At 45.5% G+C, this 19,536-nt stretch overlaps 1 protein-coding gene across 4 annotated transcripts in view; it reads left to right on the forward strand.

Moving 5' to 3' along the window:
* sipa1l2a (signal-induced proliferation-associated 1like 2, genome duplicate a) overlaps positions 1-19,536 on the forward strand; it is a 547,440-nt gene that overhangs the window by 418,177 nt on the left and 109,727 nt on the right. For all 4 annotated transcript variants that reach the window (XM_085996661.1, XM_085996664.1, XM_085996662.1 and 1 more), the window contains one exon: positions 4,495-4,719. In XM_085996661.1, the coding sequence (XP_085852787.1) occupies positions 4,495-4,719 (225 nt within the window). The remainder of the gene's footprint in view (positions 1-4,494; positions 4,720-19,536) is intronic.

Raw genomic sequence — 19,536 nt, forward strand, 5'->3', positions numbered from 1 at the left:
CACACCAACGTCTGTGTTCTCGCTCAGGCCAGCATCGAAGCTTTGACCACACTCGATCAGCTTCGATGGACGGGTCCCATCGTCCGCATGCCCGATACGAGACTCCCAAAACAAGCGCTCTACTCGGAGCTCTGACACAGCAAGAGAGCCCCAAGTGGGCAGAGGAAATGCTTTAAGGATACCCTCAAAGCCTCCTTGAAAAAGTGTAACATCCCCACCGACACCTGGGAATCCCTGGCCCAAGACTGCACAAAGTGGAGGAGGAGCATTCGGGAAGGCGCCGAACACCTCGAGTCTCTTGGCCGGGAGCAAGCGGAAGACAAGCGCAAGGCAGCGCAAGGAGCGCACGTCCACCCACCCGCCCCTTCAACCACTGTCTGCCCCACCTGTGACATAGACTGTAAGTCCCGCATTGGACTCATCAGTCACCTGCGAACTCATTTTTAATGTGGAAACAAGTCATCCTCGGTTCCCAAGGGACTGCCTAAGAAGATGATTACATTTGGTTCCCTCATCCAAATCATCATTGATATATATTGTGAATAGCTGGGGCCCAAGCACTGATCCCTGCGGTACCCCACTAGTCACCGCCTGCCACCCCGAAAAAGACCCATTTATTCCTACTCTCTGTTTCCTATTTGTTAACCGATTTTTCAATCCATGCCAGTATATTACCCCCAATCCCATGTGCTTTAATTTTGCACACTAACCTCTTATATGGGACTTTATCAAAGGCCTTCTGAAAATCCAAATACACTACATCCACTGGTTCTCCCTTATCTATTCTACCAGTTACACCCTCAATAAAACTCCAGTAGGTTTGTCAAACACAATTTCTCTTTCATAAATCCATGTTGACTTTGTCTAATCCCGTTGATAGTTTCTAAGTGTCCTGTTATCACATCCTTTATAATAAACTCTAGCATTTTCCCTACTACTGATGCTAGGCTAACCGGTCTGTAGTTCCCTGTTTTCTCTCCCTTTTTTAAATAGTGGGGTTGCATTTGCCACCCTCCAATCTGCAGGAACTGTTCCATAATCTATAGAATTTTGGAAGATGACAACCAATGCATCCACTATTTCCATGGCTACCTCTTTTAGCACTCTGGGATGCAGATTATCAGGCCGTGGAGATTTATCGGCTTTCAGGCCCGTTAATTTCTCCAGCACTATTTCTTTACTAATACTAATTTCCTTTAATTCCTCCTTTTCACTGGACCCTTGGTTCCCTAGCATTTCTGGGAAGTTATTTGTGTCCTCTTCCGTGAAGATATAACCAAAGAATTTGTTTAATTACGCTGCCATTTCCTTGTTCCCCATTATAAATTCTCCCGTTTCTGACTGTAAGGGACCTACATTTGTCTTCACTAATCTTTTTCTTTTTACATACTTGTAAAAGCTTTTGCAATCTGCTTTTATGTTCCTTGCAAGTTTATTCTCATACTCTCTTTTTCCCCTCTTTATCAATCTCTTGGTCCTTTTTGCTGAGCTCTAAACTGCTCCCAATCCTCAGGCTTGCTACTTTTCCTGACAACTTTATATGACTCCTCTTTGGATCTAATACTATCCTTAATTTCTTTTGTTAGCGATGGTTGGGCCGCTTTTCCTTTTGTGTTTTTGCGCCAGAAAGGAATGTATAACTGTTGCAATTCATGCATTAGTTCAATAAATGTTAGCCATTGCCTATCCACCGTCAAGCCTTTTAATGAAGCTCCCCAATCTATCATAGCCAACTCACTCCTCATACCTTCGTAGTTTCCTTGGTTTAGATTTAGGACCCTAGTTTCAGATTGGACTTCTTCACTTTCCATCTTAATGAAGAATTCTTTCATGTTATGGTCACTCTTCCCTAAAGGACCCCGCACAACAAGATTATTAATTAACCCCTTCTCATTGCACAATACCCAATCTAGGGTAGCCTGTTCCCTAGTTGGTTCCTCAATGTACTGGTCTTAAAAAATAAAAAAAAATAAAAAATTAAAAAATAAAAATCTCGTACACACTCCAGGAATTCACCCTCCACAGTATTATTGCTAATTTGGTTTGGCCAGTCTATATGTAGATTAAAGTCACCCATGATTACTGTAGTACCCTTGTTACATGCATCTCTAATTTCCTGTTTGATGCCACCCCCTACATTACCACTACTGTTTGGAGGCCTATAGACAAATTCCACCAATGTTTTCTGCCCCTTGATGCTTCTTAGCTCCACCCAGACTGATTCTACATCTTGATTTTCTGAGCCAATATCCTTTCTCACTATTGCTCTGATTTCATCCTTTACTAGCAATGCCATCCCACCTCCTTTTCCTTTTTGCCTATCCTTCCTAAATATCGAATATCCTTGGATATTCAGCTCCCAGCCTTGATCACCCTGCAGCCATGTCTCCGTAATCGCAATTATATTGTATCCATTTACATCTATTTAACATTTTTAGACATCTTAACACTTTTTTGTACTATGGCCCTATTTGTCTTATTACCATTTTTTCTTACCCGGACCCTATTTGTTAGTGCACTCCTTTGTTTGTACGCTCTGTCCCTTCCTGACACAATCTGGTTATCCTTACCCCAATCACTTTCCTGCACTGCTTACTGGTCTTTTCTCTTTAGCATTCTAGATTTCTCTCCACCGGGACCCTCCCCTCTTAATTGGTTTAAAGCCCTATCTACCTCCCTAGTTATTCGATTCGCTAGAACTCTGGTCCCAGCATGGTTCAGGTGTAGTCCGTCCCAACGGAACAGCTCTCTCTTTCCCCAGTACTGGTGCCAGTGCCCCACGAATCAAAATCCACTTCTCCCACATCAATCTTTGAGCCATGCATTTATCTACCTGACCCTGTTGACCCTAAGTCAATTTGCTTGTGGCTCCAGTAATCAGAGATTGAGCTTTTTGGTTCTGCTTTTTAATTTAGTCCCTAGCTGCTCAAACTCTCTCAGCAGAACCTCCTTTCTTTGTCCTACCTATGTCACTGGTACCTACGTGGACCATGACAACTGGATCCTCCCCCTCCCACTCCAAGTTCTTCTCCAGCCCGGAGGAGATGTCCTTTACCCAGGCACTGGGTAGGCAACATAGCCTTCGGGACTCGTGCTCCTGGCTGCAGAGAACAGCGTCTATCCCCCTAACTATACTGTCGCTTACTACAACCGCCTTCCTTTTTACTCCCCCACTTGAACGGTTTCCTGTACCACGGTGCTGCGGTCAGTTTGCTCGTCCTCCCCGCAGTCCTCGCACTTGTCCACAAGGGTTGCAAGAACCTCGAATCTATTGGACAAGTGCAGGGACTGAGGCCTCCGCAATACTACCTCCTGGATCCCTGTGCCTGCCTCACTCGCAGTCACACCCTCCTGTCCCTGACCACGACAGAGTCTACATGAATTAATACTCTTTTAGTTGATGCAGTACTGTTTGCATTTAGTTTAGCAGGAAATTTCTACTGTGAATCTTGAGAGGTGGAAATATACTTGGTCAGTGCTTTTGAAACTATCAACTTGTTTTGTTAAAGAGCAAAGAATGATTTGATGTTGGTTCCCATTGCTACTGAACTCATTTACTGAGTATCTGCAAAAAGTAGCCTTCTGTCGTCAGTAACACTGCAATAGCTTGGAAAGGCTATTGTCGCTTCACCAAATGTTAAATGTCAGCATTAACGTCAACTGCACGCCATCAAACATCAATTAAACAGCAAGATGGTATCAGTCACATTTTGATTATCCTGGAATGGCGTTATATTCGTCTCTTCTCCACCATCCAAAAAGAGTCACTCAGTATGTTTAGTTTGCAGCAATTCCTACAGTGGGGAAGAATTTCTGTTGAGAGTTAAATTACAAGGGCCAAAAATGCACACTTTTAAATGGGCCCACAGTGATGAAAATAGTGAAGGTTTTAGACTGAATGTTTAATTATAAAATCTCTCTGGGTAGGAGGGGCTATGTTTCATTGCTCTCAGCAATAGGTCTTCCAACAGTAATTTGCATAAATCATGTCAAAAGCTTTGCATATTCATCAGCCAGCTGTGTTGTATATCCAGATTGTTATTACACAATAAATATGGATAAGGAAGGCCTTCACTTCCTCCCTACTCGTTCATCCACCTAAACCTGCATCTCCCCTCCTCCCCCCCCCCCTTGCAGCATCCAGCTGTTTTTCAGATGATTCCAGGGACTTTGCCTTTCCATACCTATCAATGAATTGAAATAAATTCCATCGCTCTTTACAGGAAGAGCTTCCTCATTTCTGTCCAGAATTTGCCTTTTTCTTAAAAAACTGCCTCATTAACTCTGGTATTATCGGTTCAGAAATGGTGCTTGTGCTGATGTTTGTAAATGTTCTGTGATCCAGATGTTAGTTACATGGCTGACTTTAGCATTGCTGGAGGGCAGGAATAATTAAGCCTCTTTAATTATTAATAAGAGCTCTGAAGGAGACAGTTGGAATTGTTAACTGTGTGATCGCTCTCTCCTATCCCTCCCCCAAACCTCTCTCTTTAGTGGTTCGCATCATTCAGGAAGCCCGTCACCGCGTGTTTCTAAAACCAGCGGATCACTTGATGCCTCCAAAGTCTACATAGTGTCTCAGAACAGTGCTCAACAAGTCCTAGGGTCACTGTCAGGATCCTACCATCGCCAGGGTGCTGTTAACAAATACGTCATTGGCTGGAAGAAGTTAGACGGAAGCCCCACTCCTGAGGAGTCGGAGATGGCAGACTGCAGAAGGTCAGTGACCCAGTTGCAAGTAATGCTGTTAACATTGCTTAATTGCTTAACCTCTAGTCTGGTGATTACATGTTTTGAGAACTGTACAGGTAGCTCTCAATTGTGGTTTTAAAGCTTTGGTAACATTTCACCCTGTTGTGAAATATAGCTGCTTTAAACAGTCTACAATTTTAGTGCTTGTCATCTGCCAAAGATGGTGAAACTGGTAAAAGTTCTCAAACTTGCAAATGTAATGCCGAGCAAAGGAAAATTCACGTCGTTTAGTTGTAGTGAAGACATCGCAGGACATTTCCCTGATGGTGAGTCCACTGAAAATAATGTTTTGTGAAATTGAGTGTTTGACTTGTACATCATTATCTATGATATAATTAAACAAGTTATGACCCAAATCCAGATCTGACCTGTAGATACATTTGTAAGCTGACAAATGAAGCTAATGTTGATAAGCTTGAGACAACTGGTGCAAATCTAGCTTTGTACCTGTGGTACACAGATGTAGGCTGTTGAATAGCAGCAAGCTGCACTGTACAATGGTAGGATGCAGGCTGCCAGCGCAGTTGCCCACATGGCATGTTGGACTTCAGCTGAGCCATTAAAGGAGGTACCAGCTGGAGACGAGACTCTCCCCAGTGGGAGGATTAGGAGGACAGAGACTCAGTCAGCACAGGTTGCTCCTGCATACCTTCTGGTGGCTGCTTCCCGCAGCATTGGTAGGGTTCTAGGAGCACGCTGTTGCCAGAGAGTAAAAGTATGGCATGGAAGCAGGACCCAAGAGGGACTGAAGTAGCATAAATGAGAGGGACTGTGGTTATTTTGAATATATCAGCACCTTTAAAAACCATTTTAACAACTTTAGTCAGGAATGACATGCATAAGATATCTTTTATGCTGCTTAAAATGGTCATTTAGAAGTTGTACTGCTATAGTCTCACCATCCTTATTATTCCGTGTAATTATTTAAGAGCAGTTAGCAGTCAGTCAGATTCGGTTCTGTTGGTGATGGCACTGGATATGAAGCTTCCCTTTTTAAAAAAAAAACGACATTACAGTGCAAACATGGGAACATAGGAACAGGAGCAAGCCATTCAGCCCCTTGAGCCTGTTCCACCATTCAATTAGATCACGGCTCATCTGTATCTTAATTTCATCTACCCGCCTTGGTTCTGTGACCCTTAATATCCTTACCCAACAAAAACCTATCAATCTCAGTTTTGATATTTTTAATTGACCCCCAGTTTCAACAGTTTTTTGCGGGGAAGAGTGTTCTAGATTTCCACTACCCTTTATGTGAAGAAGTGCTTCCTGACATCACCCCTGAATGGCCTAGCTCTAATTTTGAGGTTATGCCCCCTTGTTCTGGACACTCCCACGCCACTAGAGGAAATAGTTTCTCTCTATCCTATCAAATCCTTTAATCATCTTAAACACTTCAATTAGATCACCCCTTTAATCTTCTATTCGCCAGGGAATACAAGCCTAGTCTATACAACCTGTGCTCATAATTTAACCCTTTTAGCCCCAGTATCATTCTGGTGAATCTGAGCTGCACCCCCTCCAAGGCTAATATATCCTTCCTTAGGTGCGGTGCCCAGAACTGAACAGTTGAGCTAATGGCCAGTTAAATTAATTAAACTATTCTAATCCTAACATTTTGATAAATTGCCATATTTTATATATCATGGAAGATCAGCCATGATTTCATTGAATGGCGGATCAGGCTAGAGGGGCTAAATGGCCTACTCCTGTTGTGTTCCTATCTTATTTTCAGTGTTTAACTAAATACCACACTTTGATGAATGCAGCTTAGCTACAAATAGCAATATTTCTGACACAAGAACTTCTAGTAGCACAAAAATACCCTGAACATTTGAGGAGATTTGCCATCTGCAACAAGACTGTTCCTCTCGGGTCCAATAGCTGACATTTACTTTTTGTTGTCTGGCCTATATGTGACTCCAGACCCACAGCAATGTGATTGACTCTTAACTGCCCTCTGAAATGGCCTAGCAAGTCACTCAGTTGTAACAAACTGCTACGAAACACAATAATAAAAATAAAACTGGACGGACCACCCGGCATCGACCTCGGCACTGGATACGGACAAGATAATGGCACACCCAGCCCAGTCAACCCTGCAAAGTCTGCCACACCAACATCTGGGGACTTGTGCCAAAATTGGGAGAGCTGTCCCACAGACTAGTCAAGCAACAGCCTGACACAGTCATACTCACAGAATCATACCTTTCAGCCAATGTCTCAACTCTTCCATCACCATCCCTGGGTATGTCCTGTCCCACCGGCAGGACAGACCCACCAAGGGTGGCGGCACAGTGGAATACAGTCGAGAAGGAGTGGCCCTGGGAATCCTCAACATTGACTCCGGACCCCATGAAGTCTCATGGCTTCAGGTCAAGCATGGGCAAGGAAACCTGCTGATTACCACCTACTGCCCTCCCTCAGCTGATGAATCAGTACTCCTCCATGTTGAACACCACTTGAAAGAAGCACTGAGAGTAGCAAGGGCACAGAATGTACTCTGGGTGGGGGACTTCAATGTCCATCACTAAGAGTGGCTCGGTAGCACCACTACTGACCGAGCTGGCCGTGTCCTGAAGGACATAGCTGCCAGTCTGAGCCTGTGACAGGTGGTGAGAACCAACACGAGGGAAAAATTTACTTGACCTCGCCCTCACCAACCTACCTATCGCAGATGCATCTGTCCATGACAGCATTGGTAGCAGTGACCACCGCTCAGTCATTGTGGAGACAAAGTCCCGTCTTCACACTGAGGACACTCTCCATTGTGTTGTGTGGCACTACCACTGTGCTTAATGGGATAGATTCAGAACAGATCTAGCAGCTCAAAACTGGGCATCCAAGAGGCGCTGTGGACCATCAGCTGCAGCAGAATTGTATTCCACCACAATCTGTAATCTCATGGTCCGGCATATCCCTACCTCTACCATTATCATCAAGCCAGGGGACCAAACCTGGTTCAATAAGGATTGTAGAAGAGCATGCCAGGAGCAGCACCAGGCATACATAAAAATGTGGTGCCAACCTGGGGAATCTGCAACACAGGATTTGCATGCTAAAAAGTGGAAGCAGCATGCTATAGACAGGGCGAAGAGATCCCACACTCAACAGATCAGATCAAAGCTCTGCAGTCCTCCCACATCCAGTCGTGAATGGTGGTGGACCATTAAACAACTAACCGGAGGCTGCAGCTCCATGAATATCCCCCTCCTCAATGACGGTGGAGCCCAGCACGTGAGTGCAAAAAACAAGGCTGAAGGGTTTGCAACCATCTTCAGCCAGAAGTGCCGAGTGGATGATCCATATCGGCCTACTCTTGAGGTTCCCACCATCACAGAAGCCAGTCTTCAGCCAATTCGATTCACTCCACGTGATATCAAGAAACTGCTGAGCGCACTGGATACAGCAAAGGCTCTGGGCCCCGACAACATCCCGGCTATCGTGCTGAGGACTTGTGCTCCAGAACTAGCCGTGCCTCTAGCCAAGCTGTTCCAGTACAGCTACAACACTGGCATCTATCTGACAATGTGTAAAACTGCCCAGGTATGTCCTGTCCACAAGAAGCAGAACAAATCCAATCCGGCCAATTACCACCCCATCAGTCTACTCTCAATCATCAGCAAAGTGATGGAAGGTGTCATTGACAGTGCTATCAAGCGGCACTTACTCACCAATAACCTGCTCACTGATGCCCAGTTTGGGTTCCGCCAAGACCACTTGGCTCCCGACCTCATTACAGCCTTGGCCCAAGCATGGACAAAGGAGCTGAATTCCAGAGGTGAGATGAGAGTGACTGCCCTTGACATCAAGGCAGCATTTGACCAAGTGTGGCATCAAGCAGCCCTAGTAAAACTGAAGTCAGTGGGAATCAGGAGGAAAACTCTCCACTGGCTGGAGTCATACCTAGCACAAAGGAAGGTAATTGTGGTGGTTGAAGGTCAATCATCACAGCCCCAGGACATCGCTGCAGGAGTTCCTCAGGGCAGTGTCCCAGGCCCAACAATCTTCAGCTGCTTCATCAATGGCCTTCCCTCCAACATAAGGTCAGAAATGGGGATGTTTGCTGATGACTGCACAGTGTTCAGTGCCATTCACAACTGCTCAGATAATGAAGCAGTCCATGTACGCATGCAACAATACCTGGACAACGTTCAGGCTTGGGCTGATAAGTGGCAGGTAACATTCGCACCACACAAGTGCCAGGCAATGATTATCTCCTACATGCGAGATTCTAACCACCACCCCTTGACAATCAACAACATTACCATCGCCGAATCCCCTTCCATCAACACCCTGGGGGTCACCATTGACCAGAAACTTAACTGGACCAGCCACATAACTACTGTGGCAACAAGAGCAGGTCAGAGGCTAGTTATTCTGTGGCGAGTGTCTTGCCTCCTGACTCCCCAAAGCCTTTCCACCATCTACAAGGCACAAGTCAGGAGTGTGATGGAATACTCTCCACTTGCCTGGATGAGTGCAGCTCCAACAACACACTCAAGAAACTTGACACCATGCAGGACAAAGCAGCCTGCTTGATTGGCGCCCCATCCACCACCTTAAACGTTCACTCCCTCCACCACCGGCGTACTGTGGCTGCAGTGTGTACCAACTACAAGATGCACTGCAGCAACTCGCCAAGGCTTCTTCGGCAGCACCTCCCAAACCCCGACCTCTACCACCTAGAAGGACAAGGGCAGCAGGTGCATGGGAACACCACCACCTCCAGGTTCCTCTCCAACCTCACGCCATCCTGACTTGGAAGTATATTACCGTTCCTTCATCGTCGCTGGGTCAAAATCCTGGAACTCCCTCCCTAACCGCACTGTGGGAGTACCTTCACCACACGGACTGCATCGGTTCAAAGAGGCGGCTCACCACCACCTTCTGAAGGACAACTCGGGATGAGCAATAAATACTGGCCTTGCCAGTGACGCCCGCATCGCATGAACGAATTTTTTTTTTAAATTAATTTTACCAGACAGTTTAATGAGACAGTCATTAACGGTGGTCGGTGAATGATATTGTGATGTCGGTTTGCATTCCCTTGACCGTGGAGCTGTGAAAGATTCTTTGACTGTAAGGCCCGATTTTACGATCGTTATAAAAGTGTATCTAAAGCAAGATGGCAGAAATACAGAGAAACTATTTCCGCTGGTGGAGGAAACGAGAACAAGGAGGCATAATCTTAATATTAGACCAAGGACATTTAGGAGTGAAATCAGGAAGCACCTTTACATGCAAAGGGCAGTGGAAACCTGGAACTCTTTCGCCCCCCCCCCCCCCCCACAACCAAAAGGCTGTGGATGCTCATAGTCACAGATAGAGTTATACAGCACAGAAAGAGGCCCTTTGGCCCATCGTGACTGCGCCGGCCATCAAGCCCTGTCTATTCTAATCCCATTTTCCAGCACTTGGTCCGTAGCCTTGTATGCTATGGTGTTTTAAGTGCTCATCCAAATGCTTCTTGAATGTTGTGAGGGTTCCTGCCTCTACCACCCTTTCAGGCAGTGAGTTCCAGATTCCAACCACCCTCTGGGTGAAAAAGTTTTCCCTCAAATCTCTTCTAAACCTCCTGCCTTTTACCTTGAAACTATGCTCCCTGGTTATTGACCCCTCTACTAAGGGGAAAAGTTCCTTTCAATCTACTCTATCTATGCCCCTCATAATTTTGTACAACTCAATCAGGTCCCCCCTCAGCCTTCTCTGCTCTAAGAAAAACAACCCCAGCCTGTCCAGTCTCTCTTCATAGCTGAAACACTCCAGCCCAGGTAACATCCTGGTGAATCTCCTCTGCACCCTCTCCAATGCAATCACATCCTTCCTATAGTGTGGCGACCAGAACTGCACACCGTATTCCAACTAGCGTTTTGTACAGCTCCATCACAACCTCCCTGCTCTTGCCTTCATTAGCCGTGGCATAAAATATAAGTATCCCATATGCCTTCTTAACCACCTTATCTACCTGTCCTGCTGCCTTCAGGGATCTATGTACATGCACACCAAGGTCCCTCTGATCCTCTGTCTTTCCTAGGATCCTACCATTCATTGTGTATGCCCTTGCCTTGTTAGTCCTCCCAAAATGCATCACCTCACACTTTTCAGGGTTAAATTCCATTTGCCACTGTTCTGTCCATCTGACCAACCCGTCTATATCGTCCTGTAGCCTGAGGCTTCCCTCCTCGCTATTTACCACTCCACCAATTTTTGTGTCATCTGCGAACTTACTGATCAGACCTCCTACATTCACATCCAAATCATTAATGTAAACCACAAACAGCAAGGGACCCAGCACCGATCCCAGCAGTACACCACTGGACACAGGCTTCCAGTCACAAAAACAAACTTCGCCCACCACCCTCTGCCTCCTGCCACTAAGCCAATTTTCGATCCAATGTGCCAAATTGCCCTGGATCCCATGGGCTCCTGCCTTCTTGACCAGTCTCCCATGTGGGACTTTGTCAAAAGCCTTACTGAAGTCCATGTAGACTACATCAACTGCACTACCCTCATCCACACACCTAGTCACCCCCTCTCAAAATTTAATCAAATTGATTAGACATGATCTTCCCCTGACTGTTTGGGGGCCTATAGTACACTCCCAGCAAAGTGCTTGCCCCCTTTTTGTTTTTAAGTTCTACCCATATGGCCTCATTAGAGGAATCTGCTAAGATATCAACCCTCCTTACTGCAGTAATTGACTCCTTGATTAATATTGCAACACCCCCTCCTCTTTTACACCCCCCTCTGTCTCGCCTGAAGATTCTATACCCCGGAATATTGAGCTGCCAGTCCTGCCCCTCCCTCAACCATGTCTCTGTGATAGCAACAATATCATACTCCCATGTGGTCATCAACACCTTCAATTCATCTGCCTTACTCGCAAGACTCCTTGCATTAAAATAAATGCCATCCAGCCTTGCCATACTCCCTTGTGCCGTTACATATTTGCTCTGCCTTCCAGACTGACTTGTTTTTTCCTGTATATTTGGCTGTGCATCACCCCCTACTATAGCTCCACTCTGTATCCCATCCCCCTGCCAAGTTAGTTTAAACCCCCCCCCGCCCCCAACAGCACTAGAAAACCTCCCCACAAGGATGTTGGTCCCGTTCCGGTTCGGGTGCAACACGTCCGACTTGTACAGGTCCCACCCAGAAACAGACCCAGTGATCCAGGAAACTAAAACCCTCCCTCCTGCACCAACTCTTTAGCCACGCATTCATCTGCTCTATCCTCCTATTCCTATACTCACTAGCACGTGGCATTGGGAGTAATCCAGAGATTACAACCTCTGAGGTCCTGCTTTTTAATCTGCTACCTAGTTCCCTAAATTCTTGTTGCAGGATCTCATCCCTCTTTCTACTTATGTTGTTGGTACCAATGTGAACCACGACCTCTGACTGTTCGCCCTCCCCCTTCAGAATGCCCTGCAGCCATTCAGTGACATCCTTGACCCTGGCACCAGGGAGGCAACATACCATCTTGGAGTCACGTCTGCGGCCGCAGAAACGCCTGTCTGCACCCCTCACTATTGAGTCTCCTACCACTATTGCCCTTCCACTCTTACCCCTGCCCCCTTGTGCAGCTGAGCCACCCACAGTGCCGTGAACTTGGCTCTGGCTGCACTCCCCAGAGGAACAGTCACTTTCACCGTTTTCCAACACAGAAAAATGGTTGTTGAGTGAGATGCACTCTGGGGCTTTCCTGACTACCTGCCTGCCCCCCCTTCTGACTGGTGGTCTCCCATTCCCTCTCTGACTGCACTTTCTTAAGCTGCGGAGTGACCATGTCTAAAAACATGCTATCCACGTAACTCTCAGCCTCACGGATATACCACAGTGCCTCCAGCTGACGCTCGAGCTCCGAAAACTGTAGTGTATGTGCCTTTAAGAGCCCCAGTGTACTGTAATGCCGGTAATGGCCACTCGGGCTATATAACCCTGTATATTGTGTTGTATCAGTTAGTTCCCCTCCAGACTTTGTTCAGTAAACACCTGTGAAACCAACTCCTGTCTTCAGTGTCTCTATCAACACACGGACACAACAGTGGCGACGAATTGGAAACGGACTTACCTGCAATTCGGCATCACCTCAAGGACATCGATTCCTCTGGCGTCCAAAGTTGAAGAAAAATCAAGAAAAAGACAAAGCTGTGGTTTCACCAGCTAGCCAAGCTGGTGGCAGGTACTGCAATAATCCTTCCTGGGTGTCGGGCTGGGGCTCCAGCGGCTGGCTCTGCAGCTAGGCCAAGCAGCGAAAGCAGAGGCAAGCAGTAACAGACGGAGAGGGAGCACTCGGGAGACGGCCGGCGCTGCAAGCAGGTCGGCGTTCAGACCTAGAGAGAGAGTCCGGCGGGAACGAGTCTCCAACTGTAAATAAATAAATAAAAAGAACGGAAACCGCGGGAAACAGCGTTGTCATCGGCAGCAGAAGCACGGGAAGCGCCATATCTTTTCTGCAGAAAAGAAAGAGAAGCGCGGGAAGCGCCATTTTTTTTCTAGGATGCCTAAGTCTGGCAATATTGATGCTTTTGATAACGAGATAGAGGATTGGACCACATATGTGGAAAGAGTGGAGGTATATTGCACCGCAAATGGAATAGAAGATGAAAAAAAAGCTTCAGTACTGCTAAATCTAATGGGCGCAAAGACATACGGGCTGTTACGAAATGTAATCACTCCAGCCAAACCAAAGGACAAGAATTTTAAAGAAATTGTTGATACCCTACAGGAGCACTTAAACCCAACACCGCTGCTGATAGCGGAACGATTCAAATTCTTCAAGAGAAATCAACACAAGAATGAAAGTAACGCTGATTACCTCACCGAATTAAGAAAGCTATCAAAACACTGCCAATTCGGGGCAGGACTAGCAGATTATCTTCGAGACAAATTCGTCTACGGTCTCCTAAGTGAAGGAACACAGAAAAGGCTGCTTTCTGAAAAAGATTTAACACTGGACAAGGCTTTCAGTATGGCTGTATCATACGAAGCGGCCGCAAGAGGAGCTGCAGAGATGCAACAAAAGACACAGGACTTCGGCACCCATGAAATGACACACAGGGTTTCGAGAGATGTTATCGCTGCGGCAGATCCACCCATGACCAGAGGGACTGCTGGTTCAAGGACAAAGCATGCAGGCAATGCGGAAAGATTGGACACATTGCACGGGTATGCCGATCTGGACAAAAAAAATCCACGGACAGGAAAAAAAAAAATCAATAAAGGAAAGTACAGAAAGGTACAAATGATGACGGACAGTAGCTCCGAAGACCAGAAGAGCGATAGCGACTCCAAAAACAAGAGACTAAGCTGTCTCAAATTACATAATGTAATTGCCAAAGATGTCCTCCACCACCACGGAAAAAACCATCACAGTATTAAGGACCATATTTGCCAGGAATGGGCTGCCGGAACAGATCTGTTCTGATAATGGACCGCAATTTGTGTCCGAAGAATTCAGGAAGTTCTTAAAAAACAATGGGGTTAAGCACTACACGTCCGCCCCATACCATCCCGCCACCAATGGATTGGCTGAAAGGTTTGTCCAGACCTTCAAGAAGGCCATAAAGGCCATGGGTAATGAAGACCTAAAACTTCAGCACAAGGTGGATAACTTCTTGTTCGCGTACAGGAATGCAACACATATGGTTACAAACCAAACTCCCGCCATGATGTTCTTCAATAGAAGCCTAAGATGCCAGCTGGATTTGATCAAGCCAAACATCAGAAGGGACGTGGAGAACCGGCAATTTCAAGGCATGAATGAAAGGCCAACTAGAACCTTCCAGATAGGCCAACAAGTTTTGGCCCGGGACTACCGTACCGAGAAATGGCAGCCTGGAACTATCTGCACACGACTAGGACCGCTGATGTATACCGTGGACATCGGAGAAAGCATAATAAGGCGCCATGCTGACCAAATCATAGAGTCATCCAAAAAGGGACAACCTACACCACAACTCTATACGCCTAATGATGAAGTAGAGATACCCATATCTACCTCCGATCCGGTGATACTGGAACCCAATGAACCCGACACTGGCATTCAAGCTGAATCAGCCTTGCCAAAAGAACCTACTACACCACCAGAAACTACTACACCACCGAGGCATTATCCGGACCGAGTCAGGAAGCCTCCAGAGAGACTGACTTATAATTAATTAACTACAGCAATGTGTAAATTATTTTTCTTGTAACATGTAATTAATGATTACTTAAAATATTATGTACTGGTTGGCTAAAAGGGGAGGAATTGTAGTGTATGTGCCTTTAAGAGCCCCAGGTGTACTGTAATGCCGGTAATGGCCACTCGGGCTATATAAGCCTGTATATTGTGTTGTATCAGTTAGTTCCCCTCCAGACTATATTTAGTAAACACCTGTGAAACCAACTCCTGTCTTCAGTGTCTCTATCAACACACGGACACAACAAAAACTGGATCTCAAGTTGGCCAAACCGTTGGCACTTACTGCACATGTGGTCATCCTGACTGCAAGAAGCGTCTAGGAATTCCCACATGCTGCAGACCAAGCAACGCACAGGACTGAGGTCCCCTGCCATACTTTTAATTAAAAAACCTCTTACCTCAAATTTAAACTCTTGGATTCTTGCTCTCCTGAACTACCTTAACTATGAACTACCTTAAAAGAAATAAACTTAAAATTGAAGAAAAAAAAAGCACTCACCCACTACTCACCAATCAGCTTCTTCCCCTGCGCCGGCGTTACTTTCTGTCATGTGACATCACTCTCGAATTCTGCGGCTGCTCGACTGGGCCTGAAAATCACCGACCTTTATTTTCTCCCACAGCTGCTGCTCCCTCGCAGGTCCGCCGCTCCCGCTGCTGCCACCGCCCTGTTTCCTCACAGAATCTCCCGCCCTGTTTCCTCACAGAATCTCCCGCCCTGTTTCCTCACAGAATCTCCCGCCCTGTTTCCTCACAGAATCTCCCGCCCTGTTTCCTCACAGAATCTCCCGCCCTGTTTCCTCACAGAATCTCCCGCCCTGTTTCCTCACAGAATCTCCCGCCCTGTTTCCTCACAGAATCTCCCGCCCTGTTTCCTCACAGAATCTCCCGCCCTGTTTCCTCACAATCTCCCGCCCTGTTTCCTCACAGAATCTCCCGCCCTGTTTCCTCACAGAATCTCCCGCCCTGTTTCCTCACAGAATCTCCCGCCCTGTTTCCGCACAGAATCTCCCGCCCTGTTTCCGCACAGAATCTCCCGCCCTGTTTCCGCACAGAATCTCCCGCCCTGTTTCCTCACAGAATCTCCCACCCTGTTTCCTCACAGAATCTCCCGCCCTGTTTCCTCACAGAATCTCCCGCCCTGTTTCCTCACAGAATCTCCCGCCCTGTTTCCTCACAGAATCTCCCGCCCTGTTTCCTCACAGAATCTCCCGCCCTGTTTCCGCACAGAATCTCCCGCCCTGTTTCCTTACAGAATCGCCTCTCCTGGGCCCCGCTCTCCTTTTGAAACTGCCGAGGTCTCGCGCTCTCCTGGGCCCCGCTCACCTTTTGAATCTGCCGAGGTCTCCTGGGCCCTGCTCACCTTTTGAATCTGCCGAGGTCTCGCAGTCTCCTGAGCCCCGCTCTGCTTTTGAAACTGCCATGGTCTCGCAGTCTCCTGGGCTCCCGCTCACCTTTTGAATCTGCCGAGGTCTCATGCTCTCCTGGGCTCCCACTCACCTTTTGAATCTGCCGAGGTCTCGCGCTCTCCTGGGCCCTAGGGGGTCAATTCAAATTTTCAAGACTAAGATTAATAGATTTTTATTAGGTAAGGATATCGAGGATATGGAGCAAAGGTGGGTAAATGAAGTTGAGATACAGATCAGCAGTGATCTAATTGAATGGCGGAACAGGCTCAAGGGGCTCAATGACCTCCTCCTATTCCTATGTCAAAAAGATGAATAAGATTGTGATTAAATGTGGTGGTAGGGAAACGGAGAAAGCTTATTTAGATTCCATTTAGTTTGAAAACCAGTGCAGAATGGTGCAAATTATTTCCTCTCTTGTCTCATTCCAAATGTTATTTCCTCCCCATTCTATGTACTAGTCCCTGATTCACCGGGGTCCTCTTCCCAAGTCCCCCCCCTCATCCATTCGGAGATTGGCACAATGTGACTGACTCGCTGATTAATATTCTCTCCCTGATCTTTACTGGATGAATTCCCATAATGGCACATGCATTATGTGTGAATAATAAATGCATTACACTCCAGTATTGTACCACTGAAATAAGTCCCATTGAACTGATGGCAAAGGCAGACTTATTTTAAAATGTTGATGTCTGATCAAGATGTAAAGTTTCCTGATTGGAGAGAATGCAACATTGCACCGACAGCATTGCAAGAGTGAGATTAAGAAGTTAAGCCTGACTATCGATTGTACCGCTTTATTTGCACCAACACTCTTGACGTGTCTTCCTTGGTCACACTTGTCAGACTCACTCGTTTTGTTACACTTTGTCACTATCCAATTGTGAAAGTTTCCAGTTTCTGGCAGACACTCATAGTGTAGAACTTGTGCCTTTGCCACAGGTTTAATATGATCCATTCTGTCAAACATACAGCCCTGCATCTCCTCATCTGCAACCAACACCAAATCTCTACAATCATATGGGTTTCCTGGGTGAGAGGAAGGAAGGTTATCTTCACCACCTCTGCTGTTTCTGTAGTTTTATTTTAGCTGATCTTGCAAAATGGTCACAGCCCAAGAATATTTCATGTTTCTTGTATTTTAGAGTGCAGCCTGACCTGCCCTGATGTGATTTTATTTATTTCACCTTTATGGCAGCTTCAAGCAATTCCCTGACCAGTTCATGTTTTACTTTGAGATTTGGTTTTAACGTCAATGTGTTGTAATAAGAATGTAAGGAATTTGTCCCATTTTTAAAAAACCAAAAAGTTGGAGGTGGAGAAAGAACTAAGTGTTGTAGGTTACACACTGACCTTTCCCCATTTTCAATTCATTTCTTGGTGCGTATAGACTCACAGCACAAAAATGGCCCCGTGCACTCTATCTTGGCAACTTCTTCCAGCCCTATGTCCAGACATGTTACTTTTAATCCTCTAACTCTGGACTCCTGTGCATTCCCTCCCTCCTCCTACTCCGTCATCAGTGTTAAATCCTTCATCCACATCATCCTTGCTTTCACCGTAAAAGCCTCCTTAAAAACTTAACTTTTCGACTATACTTTCTGTTGCCTCCCCCCAAACTTTTCTTCTGCTGAGCATCCAGTTCTCCTCTGTGGAGCAACTCAAGACATTTACCAAGTTAAAGAGGCTACATGAATGTAAGCTGTTCTTGGAAAAGGCAAGAAACCTGAACACTGGTGGCAACACTGAGCCCAGTGACAAGAATCTAGTGGTTCTGGAGATTTGAAAACAACCACAACATTCTCTAAAATTAATGTATTTTTAAAAATGTTTCTGCTTGTGGACATTTTTGTAAACATTTGTTGGATCTTCAAGATATACCATCCTCCTGTGTATTTTATGAAGTCATTGTACTCTTAACTGTGCATTCACCGATATATTTTGAGGCCAGTACCTTTAGGCATATACTTGCAGATGTATTTTATTTATGAAAGTGTACATTTATACATTTTTTTAAAGACGTTATTGCAGATATTAATTGCACACATGGTGTATCTAACTGTTCAAAATACTAAATACCCATAAATGCAACAGGAGTATTTTAAAAGCATTTAATTTCCTATTCTAGGTTTTTGTAAATGTAAAATACTGAGGTAAATCAAGTTCTGGGGAAATGTCTGTTATTTTACTTTGTATTCATTGTAGACCGTATAAAGTCATTATAGATTTTAAAGCCTCGGTGTGTAGCTGACAAAACCGTTCTCTGAATAATATATAGGAGCAATAGTTTGCAATTATAAGTGATTCAACATATGTTTAAAGTAACCCTTCACCAGGAGAACTGCCAGTAAATTTTATAAGCAATTTTCCACACACCCAAATTTATCACCAGTGTAGAGTGACTTCTTAAAACTGAGCCCTTAAGGTTGTGCTGTGCAAAGATTAGCATGTGAGTGCTTAACACATTTGTATTTAATTAAAATTTGCTGTCCCAAGAAAGAAGTTGGAGTTTTTTTGATGTGCTAAATTGCAAGGCTCCCCAGTTGCTGATTATGAAAAGGTGATGAATAAAAGCTGGCTATAGAGAGTTCTGGCTAACGGCATTTGTATTAAGTTCCTCAGTCCAGCATTTTAAATGTGTTCGAATACCAGACAAAGTAATTTAATACAGGCATGTTAAGCATCCACACTCCTACCTAAGCACAGAATAATTTCAGTGTGCCCTTTACGTAGAACGGAAAAACTATAAAGAGGAATATTCTACAGAATATTGAAATGTTTTTAAAAGAAATTAACGTTATGGGACCGTATTTTCTATCAAAACTATAAATATAACCAGCTAATAATTTGTATACTTATTGTGTGTATACTGGAAATAACCTATGGCCCGTACAATGGATTTATTTCTACTTTTCTTTCCAAATTCATCCCTTGTATTTGTACGTATGTGAAGTCTGTGTGATTTGAAATATGCAGAGTCACTAGTTCACGGTGACAAATTCTTTGTCTTATTGCATGAGATGCTAGGGTATCTACCGATGCAATCTGTGATTCTGTCCCACTTTTTGGTGCAAGGCACAATCGTGTGGACTTGCTGGAAACTGTTGCCAGCCCATCACCGTAGTGGGGATTCTGCCATGGCGCTCTGTTTCGCCATGGGAGGTGCATCGGGTGGGTGAGCGA

This window comes from Somniosus microcephalus, chromosome 9, assembly GCF_052327205.1.
Source record: "Somniosus microcephalus isolate GS21.2 chromosome 9, FLI_Smic_1.0, whole genome shotgun sequence".
NCBI classification, from domain to species: Eukaryota; Metazoa; Chordata; class Chondrichthyes; order Squaliformes; family Somniosidae; genus Somniosus; species Somniosus microcephalus.